This window comes from Dama dama, chromosome 11, assembly GCF_033118175.1.
Source record: "Dama dama isolate Ldn47 chromosome 11, ASM3311817v1, whole genome shotgun sequence".
Taxonomy (NCBI): Eukaryota; Metazoa; Chordata; class Mammalia; order Artiodactyla; family Cervidae; genus Dama; species Dama dama.
Window position 1 is genome coordinate 98232466 of NC_083691.1, and position 9103 is coordinate 98241568.

The 9103-nt window shown below is 42.9% G+C and overlaps 1 protein-coding gene across 1 annotated transcript; it reads left to right on the forward strand.

Annotated features, from left to right (window-relative positions):
* The first annotated feature begins 267 nt into the window (after positions 1-267).
* Positions 268-6836, forward strand: LYG2 (lysozyme g2). Its single transcript, XM_061156329.1, has 5 exons — positions 268-310; positions 2749-2889; positions 3658-3854; positions 4763-4901; positions 6718-6836. The coding sequence occupies exons 1-5, from the start codon at positions 268-270 to the stop codon at positions 6834-6836; spliced, it is 639 nt and encodes a 212-aa protein (XP_061012312.1).
* Positions 6837-9103: the final 2267 nt, after the last annotated feature.

Here is a 9103-nt window from a genome sequence, read left to right on the forward strand (position 1 = left end):
TAAAAAAAAAAAGATGTTCGTGGGCTCAGGTCAGTATAAAATCTGGTTAAAATGAGTTGGGAGTTGGTGCTTAGGATAGAGTGATCCAATGAACTGAGTCTATGAGAATAATATCTTGGAAACAAAAAAAAAGGGCACTGAATTGAAAAGAAACTTTTTTTAAAGAAAATCAAAATTAGTTTCTTTAGGAAACTTTCAAGTTTTAAAATTAACCAGTTTCTCTTTTGAATCACCACAGGTGCTGGAGGATACGAGTCACCACCTACCATGCTATATTTTGCCCTGTTTGGGGGCCTTTTTGTCCTCATTGGTAAGGCCTTGATTGACGTTTATCACTGTTTGTAAGGTGTCCACAAAAACATCTCTCCCCATCTAGCCCAGTCATAAATCAGAAATGGCTGTGATTATATGTCATGGGGTTGGGGGTGGGCTCTCCTGACAGGCCCAGCCATGAGTCAGCTGCTTATTTCTATAATTAAGAGTGTTTTCTTGCCAAGTAAGTGGAGGTGTTATCAGTGGGAGATTATGGAACCGTGCTTTGTGAGGCAAGACACATGAAGAGAAAACCGTCAATTCTGGACAGTAAATAAGAGTTATATGAGTAAATAGAAAAAATTCTAGTCTGGGAGGAGTTTAGAAGAAAGAGTTCACATTCAGTCAGTATGATGCGACCAAAAAGGCATCTGGGGAGGTACAGGACAGTGGGAGTACTTCCCAGGTGGCACTGGTGGTTAGGAACCCACCTGCCGATGCAGGAGACGGGAGAGATGCAGGTTCAGTCTCTGGGTCGGGGAGATTCTCTGGAGGAGGACATGGCAATCCACTCCAGTACTCTTGCCTGGAGAATCCCATGGACAGAGGACCCTGGCGGGCTACAGTTCATAGGGTTGCAAAGAGGCGATTATATAACTTAAATGACTTAGCATGCATGCATGCTAGGAGTTTTTGTTTTTCATTTTTTAGAATGTCTTTTTCTCTATTTGATGTAATTTATTTTATTATAGAAATATTCATAAGATCAAAATAGACTTCAAGAGTGGAGTGGGGAGGTCAGTTAAGAGGCTGAACATTAAACCAGACCAGTCACGATGCTGGTTTTGGCTATTGTGTTAGCAGATGTGATGAGAAGTGGTCAGATTCTGGATGTATGTTTTCTGTCTGCACCCTCACTCTCAAATCCCATGCGTCAAATTTTTTAAAATTAATTAATTTATTTTAATTGGAGGCCAATTACTTTACAATCCATGCTTCAATTTTACATGTGATCTGTGTCGTGGGACTCTGTCCATTCATTCACTCATATGTATTTCACACACACCCTGTAGGCATGAACACTGTAAAACACCAAGGGCCAAGAGGGGAGTCAAGGTGATGCTCCTGCTCTCCGCCTCACATGGGAATCCACACAGCTTAAAGAAATGTAAGGGCTTTGCTGGTTTATGCTGCTTCTATAATCTAGATAGGCTTTCTCAGCATCCCCAGTTTATTTGATAGTTTCACTCTCTGCCATTTTGGTTCATTTTTTAATTCCTTTTTTGTCTGTTTGTAGATGGGAGAGAGAAGATTATGCCTGTATTTTTTATTTGTTTTGATGAGTTTTGCTGTTTAAAAATCACATACTTGTGAAGAGTTAATCTTTAGAGTTGCTTTGCTTTCCTTTGAAGATAAATATTACCTAACTTATCTGCCTACCAATGCGGGAGACATCGGTTCGATCCCTGGGTTGGAAAGATCCCCTGGAAAAGGAAATGGCAATCAGCTCCAGTATTCTTGCCGGGGAAATCCCACTGACAGAGGAGCCTGGTGGGCTACAGTCCATGGGATCACAAAAGAGCCAGGCATGATTTAGTGACTAAAGATTTGCAAGGAAGAGTTCCACTGACTTTGTGCCTAATTCTAAGAAAGCCTCTAGAATTTATACCGTCTGGTTAATCAGAACTAGATCTATGGGAAAAGGGTAAAATCGACCTCTCTAGTTAAAAACACCATTCACTACACTAAGTGAAACATAGGTTTTTACAGCAAATGTTTTAACAAATATAATTTCTTACAAAAAAAATTTGTGGTCTTAAGGCACAATTCAGCCATCCTAAGAACTACTAGAAGAAACTTTTCAACTTATAGACAAGCTTCTTATCTCCTTCAGTAAATAGAAACTCACTTCATAATGACAAAATAAAAAATAAGAATAGATTTAACTTAAATTTTATGGTAAGTTAAATTTTATTTCCAAGTTTCTTAATTAGACTTAGATAGAAACTCAACTTCGCAGTAAAATGATATCAAATTACTAAGTGAATGATACCCTTCTTTCTTTAAGTGAATGATACTCTTCTTTCTTATCTTCTTAAACAAAAGTCATTATGAATTCAGATGTTTACATTTCCAAAAGCACTTGTGTCAGAGGTACCTGAAAAATGTTCTCCAAGTTTTTACTTAAAATTTTATTGGCAGTTTTCATTCTGATGAAGATTGCAGCAAATATTTTTGAGACCTATAACAACTGATTGTCATAATACTTTGGACAATGTTTAAAATTAAGGGTAGTATTCAACTTTTTTAAGGTTGAACTAGAGTGGGAAGGGGGAATCTTCTGTTCTGTTCTGTCTAGTGAGCCATTCTGGGGTTTGGAGAGGGGTTTGGGAGGATTAAGCCTATGGCTTTGCCATTGGTTTAGTAATACTCATGAGAGCAACTTGAGCAGTATTTCCTTGAAGGCTTCATGTGAATTACCATTCTGCCCTACAGGCACGTCTAGGGGCTCACACACCTTCACTCACACAATGAGTCCTCGCCTGCACTTCCGCCTGTACCATGGCTGCTACGGCGACATCATGACCATGGACACCCCTGGTGTCCCCTGTGATAACACCAGGCTGATTGCCTGCGGTGAGTGTGAGGCCATGCCAGCATCTGGCTAGCCTCCTTTCATCATTCTCAGATTCTTTCTTAGGAAGTAGCTTAGTTTTGAGAAGTTCATTTTTATAGCTGTATTATCAAAATTAAAAACTAGAGGAAAACAGAATCCTGACCTATCTAACAAACTTCTTCTGTTTTCCCTTCATCCTTTCCAAACCTGATCCAGATGGCATTATTTCTACATATTAAAATGATTGCTTAAGTAAAATGTCAAATTCTAGCTTTGTTTTTTGGTTTGTTGTTGTGTTTACTTCATGTTACAACATGAACGTTTGAGGCAAGGCTCTCTGTATGTCCTCTCTTGGTCTTCTGTTCCGAAGACTTCTTACGTTGTCTCAGCATTAGCATGTCAGAGTCTGAAGCAACTGCAAGGTCAATCTAATCCTACCTTCCCAATTTACAGATCAGACAACTGAGGCTTAGCAAGGAGGAGGGACTTCCCAAGGTTCCAGGGCTAGGTAGTAGCAGAACCAGACTCAAACTTAGGTTGGCTGATTTCACGTCCAAGACTTCCCCTCTTGCACCAAATGTGGGAGAAAACAGAAGAACAATAAAGAAAGTGGAAGTGGTATCCATCTGGGGCTATGGACCTTTCCGGGTTTATGCAGAGATCAAAAATGTCCTAAAACGGTTGTCCCAAGCCTGAGGGGCTACAGTCAGGAGCTGTGGCTAACTTATTAAACTGAAAAAGAGTTCTCTTATGAAGTGGACAACACCGTTTATTTTCTGTTGACGCAGGCATCCGTGGTTCTGAGATGTTTGCGGAGATGGATTTGAAGGCCTTACAGTCTTACCAAATTCTGATCAAAGAAATTGGACTGCGGCACTGCGTGGACCCTGCTCTCATTGCAGCCATCATCTCTAGAGAAAGTCACGGTGGAACCATCCTGCTGGATGGCTGGGACCACACAGGACTGAAGTTTGGCCTGATGCAGGTACTCAACCAGAAGCTTTCCATCAGCCCCACTCCATCCTTCCTGATGGATTGTTTGTATTTATCCTAGGCTTTAAAACACTGGTACTTGCATGGTTTCTGCTGGTAATTCTGTAACCTGTCAAGATATACCAGTTATTTGATACCTTTTTTAAAAAGTATCTTACGGGTTTTATAATTACAATTTGCCATTAATACTATGCAATGCACTTAAATTGACAGAATCTTATAAAAAAGGGCACTATTACCAGTATCCACTTGAGGTTCGTGAAATAGTAAATTTCATCCATGTAGATCAAAACATTATAATGAAGTCCTACTTGAACCAAATTGTTCATTAGGCAATTTGGAGGAAGGGGACCCAAATTTTCAGAATATTTTCTTCCAGGCTTTTATTATTGTATTTATTTTAAAATTCATATTTAATTATTTTTTGGCTGTGTCACACAGTTTGTAGGATCTTTGTTCCCTGACCAGGGATTGAACCTGGGCCCCGGAAGCAAAGTCACCAAATCCCAACCACTGGACCACCAGGGAATTTCACCAGGCTTTATTTTGAATGGTCTGAGAAACCCAGACTTCCAGTCTCCCCACTTAGAAAAAAGATATTTTTGACTGTAAATATCTAGGCTTTGGGTGCTCATTATTTGTTTTAAAACAACTTTTTTCTTTATTTATCTGTTAATATTTGAGTGCTTCACTAAAACTATGCCACACCCAGTTCTCCCAAATCTCACTTTGTTTTTCAGACTCTTTCCTGTGAAAGAAAGGACATTTAGAATTGATTCTGTGGAAACAGAAAAGGGGCAAGGCGGTGCCCATGACCTTGAACATAAGGAATAGAAATCAGGACAGCAGAAACCTGTGTTGCTCCAATCAGATGCTGACATTCTTATCTGAATTTTCTAGCTTGATAAAAATATTCATCATCCTGTTGGTACCTGGGATGGCAAAGAACACCTTTTGCAGGCTGTTGGGATTCTCACAGACAGAATTAAGGCAACCCAGAAAAAATTCCCCAGCTGGAGTGCGGCTCAACACCTCAAAGGTAGGCCGGATGTGCAGTGCTCTGTTTAGAGAGTGGTGAGTAAGAGCCCTGAAGGCCGGTGTGCCCTGGGCATTCCTGGGCCTGTGCCCACCGGGGCAACTCTGGGCCTGGGAGGAGCCTGAACGCTCTCTGAAGCACTGAGCTCCCTGGAGTGGTCTTCTTTTCTGCTTCCATTTCCTTCTGCCAGACGTTGGGGGTTCCTTTTACATCTCTCCTTGGTTCTCCTTTTTTAAAAACATTCATTTATTTATGGCTGCGCTGGGTCTTCGTTGCTGCATGCAGGATTTTCTCCGGTTGTGGCAACTGGAGGCTACTCTCCAGCTGCGGTGCACAGGCTTCTCGCTGTGGAGGAGTGGTGGGCGGGCTCTCGGCATGCGGGCTTCAGAAGTCGCTGTGGCTCCGGAGCTCCAGAGCACAGGCTCAGTAGTTGTGGTTCACAGGCTTAGTTGCTCTGATGGCATGTGGGATATTCCAGGACCAAGGATCAAACCCGTGTCCCCTGGCTTGGCAGGGGATTTTTAACCACTGGACCACCAGGGAAGTCTTCTCATTGGTCCTTGAGCCACTGAGTGATGCCCTGAAGGTTAGTGTGATCGTTTAAAAGAATGTTTGCCTTTCTCTGATGGTTTTTTCCCCCCTGGTGCAAGAAAATGTTGCACACTTTCTGAACTGTTGGAATACATGTTCACCCCGTGAGCATCCTCAGTGACAGCAGGGCTCTAAGTATCATGATGTGTCCAGGGAAAGATGCCTTCTAGGCTGATCACAGACCACCTCAGGTTCAGTGTCTCCCAGACCGAATTAACTCACTTTGCCTGCTTGCTTAGTCATACCTGACTCTTTTCAACCCCACGGACTGTAGCCCACCAGGCTCTTCTGTCCATGTGCTTTCCCAGGCAAGAATACTGGAGAGGGTTGTCATTTCCTTCTCCAGGGAATCTTCCCAACCCAGGGATCCCACATCTCTTGCATCTCCTGCATTGGCAGGTGGGTTTTTTACCAGCTGAGCCACGGGGAAGCGAATTAACTCACTAGCCTCCCATTATACATTTGCTTTTTCTTCTGTATTTTCTGTCTCTGTGGAAGGCACCATAATATATCCAGTCATCCTGGCCAGAACAACCAGATTGTTTTCTGAGGTTCCCTGGTTCCTTCTCCTTTAACATCCAACCATACCTCCTTTGGACCCATCATATGCACGTACCTCTCTCCTTCCACACTTTACAGCCTGATTTTTGAATAAACAGTTTCTATATTCTATTTCAATGTCCTAGGAGGCAGGGATCAGGACCAGGGGTCTTTTTCTCTAGACATCCAAGAAGAGCATGGTTATGTTAAACACATGAATAACTATTGAAGATTAACCTCCTAGGGTATATAACACACACATGCACACTGCACGCATACCCCTACAAAGAAATGAGCATGTCTCAGGCATCACTGTGCAGCATGCAAGTCAGCGTGGCACCCTTCCTGGTGCACAGTAGTTGCTTAAAAACATTTATTGAATGAATGAGTGAGTGAATAAATGAGTTATTGAATGACTGAGACAGTGTTACAAGTATTCTCAGAGTGAAGATTGGTAAAGAAATGAGAAGTAAATCTGACTTATGCAGCAAGAAAACAAAAGCCTCTAGAAAAAGAGAGACAGAAGGAAAGCAATCTGGAATTTTCTCAGTGACTCTTGAGGAAATAGATCCTTTCAGGAGGGGAAGAAGGGGGAAAGAAGATATGGGACTGTGCTTTTGGAGATTTGCTCATAGCTTACTTCTGCTGAAAGTTAATTTTTCAACCTGAACCTCTGGTTTCATTTCAGGTGGTCTCTCAGCCTTCAAGTCAGGAACTGAAGTCATTGCCACCTCCGCAGACATACAGGCTGACTATGTTAATGATATTTTAGCCCGAGCTAAATTCTATAAGAAACACGGCTTCTAGACAAAGCTCCATGGCTAGGCCAGGCTGGCAGGTACTCATACGGCCCCTTTGAGGATTTGATAAGGTTGTGTTGTACCCAGTGCTGGCAAAGGAATGGTTACACTTAAGACAAAAAATCCATTTCCTACTCTTCTTCATGCAAATAAGCATAAAAAAAAGGAAAATCCCCCCAGTTCACATTATGGTTCCCGTGAGATATATATAGATATATGCATAATTACTGTGCAGTAAAAGTGAATATCATAGTAAGTGATGTATTCTTACCATATTCTTAGGAATAAGTCTACCTATTCCAGCAGGGCCTCATTTTAGCCCATGATTTTTCTTTTCTTGACTACACCACACGGCATGTGGGATCTTAGTTCCCTGAGGAGGGATCAAACCTGTGCCCCCTGCAGTAGAAGCACAGAGTCTTAACCACTGGACCACCAGGAAGTCCTAGCTCATGATTTCAATGCCCACCTACTCCCTGTCTTACCAGAATTACTAAGAAGATAGGCTGACCTGAGCCTTGGACCTCCTCCCAGCATCTGCTCAAGCCCCTAGAGCTTTGCTTGTTAGGGATGCCTGACTCATAAGCCAACCCGGGAGATGGTGGAGAAACCGTCGAAATCCCAGGGTGGAATTTGAGCTCCCTGGGCACCTGAGAGCCAACCTTGGTGAAGCTAATCCTCCTCAAGGGATGTACAACGCATCCCTCAGGCCCACTCCTGCCTCCTATGTCTTCTTCCTCTTATTTGCTGAAGATCCAGCGACTGGCTTCTCTTCTTCCCTTTTTTGTCAGTAGTTGCTGCCACATGCTCTTTCAAGGGGTCAATTCTCCACAAAACGTGGCTGAAGATAAGCATGTTGGGCCTGAATTTGTTATGGTTCTTGGGTGCAAGTAAAAGCCAATCCTTGAAATTTTAAACAATAAAAGGAAATTACTGAAAGACTATCAAAAGGCTCACTGAGCCAATGAGAAGACCAAGGACAAGAAAAGGAACCGGGCAATTCTGGACTCTGGGTAGCAGGAACCAGCTGACCATGCTTTGTAGCACCCCACTGCATGACTGAACTAGTGCGCTCACTGCATAAATGAACTCCAATGCCTTTTTCTCCCATCCTTTCACCACTCTGTTTCACTTTCATCATCCAAGGAGAGAGACTCTGATGGACTATCTCAGATCATACACATACCTAGGGGCTGGCTGCTTTGCTTTTTGGTCTTGCTCAGACCACTACCATGGAGAAGAGACATTCCTCCTGAAGGAAACCTCAGGTAGAGTGTGGCTTTTACTTCCATACTCAGGAGAAAACACCAGTAACGTGTTGGATTGTAAAGTTCTCAAAGTCCCTGCCGATAGGGTCCCTGCTGGGCCTTTAGCTTCCTTCAGAGATGTTTGATGAATGTTTCTAAGAATCACTTATTTTTCTGAGGAGGAATCAAAATCATACCCACATGACTTCCCTGGTCCAGTGGATAAGAATCTGCCTGTCAATATAGGGGGCAGGGGTTCGATCCCTGGTCTGGGAAGATCCCACCTGCTCCAAGACTACCGAGTCTGTGTGCTGCAACTGCTGAGCCCTTGTGCCTCACAGCCTGTGCTCCACAGAAAGAGAAGTCACAGCAATGAGGAGCCTTTGCACTGCAACGAAGAGTAGCCCCCTCTCACCGAGACTAAAGAAAGTCCTCGAGCAGCAACTAAGGCTCAGCACAGCCAAAAAAAAATCATACCCACCTACATCTGAGCCCCCTTGGAAAAAGCCAGGTAAACCCTTCTCTGCTCAATGACTTCTCAACCCTGCCTGAAGATTTGACCCAGGCAGAACTGGGACCCCTGTGTTTCACTAGGGCAGAGCCAATAGTGTGATAGCCCTGCAGTATGCAGGCCAGCATCTTCTATGATCAGATGAGGGCCATGCTGTATCAGCTGTTAAATATTTTGATTATTATCTCTGCATAGAGACAATCCAGGACACTCTTTAGACATTCACATTGCTCAAGAGTGATTTCTTCTGTGGGGGAAACCACAAACATGTTCTCCATTTAATTGCAAACTCCTTCAATGTCTCCACTAAAACAATAAACTACACCCAGATGAGATCATTTCAAAATAATTTAAAAACAGGAAACAGTATGATGACTTATGACTGAAATACCAGATGTTGTAGAGTCCATATTTAAGGTGTCTTAGTTAGGTTGCCATAGAAGTAGACCCTGACCCTGACCCTGACCCTCAGGTGCAGGTGGTTTATTTGAGTGATGCAGGGAGTGCTGGTATGAA

What these genes read in the sequence shown, in the direction of transcription:
- LYG2 (XM_061156329.1), top strand. Translation starts at nt 268, where the DNA reads ATGCTATATTTTGCCCTGTTTGGGGGCCTTTTTGTCCTCATTG. An exon ending in GGGCCTTTTTGTCCTCATTG is followed by an intron (nt 311 to 2,748) that starts GTAAGGCCTTGA and finishes TCTGCCCTACAG; the next exon opens with GCACGTCTAGGGGCTCACAC. An exon ending in CACCAGGCTGATTGCCTGCG is followed by an intron (nt 2,890 to 3,657) that starts GTGAGTGTGAGG and finishes CTGTTGACGCAG; the next exon opens with GCATCCGTGGTTCTGAGATG.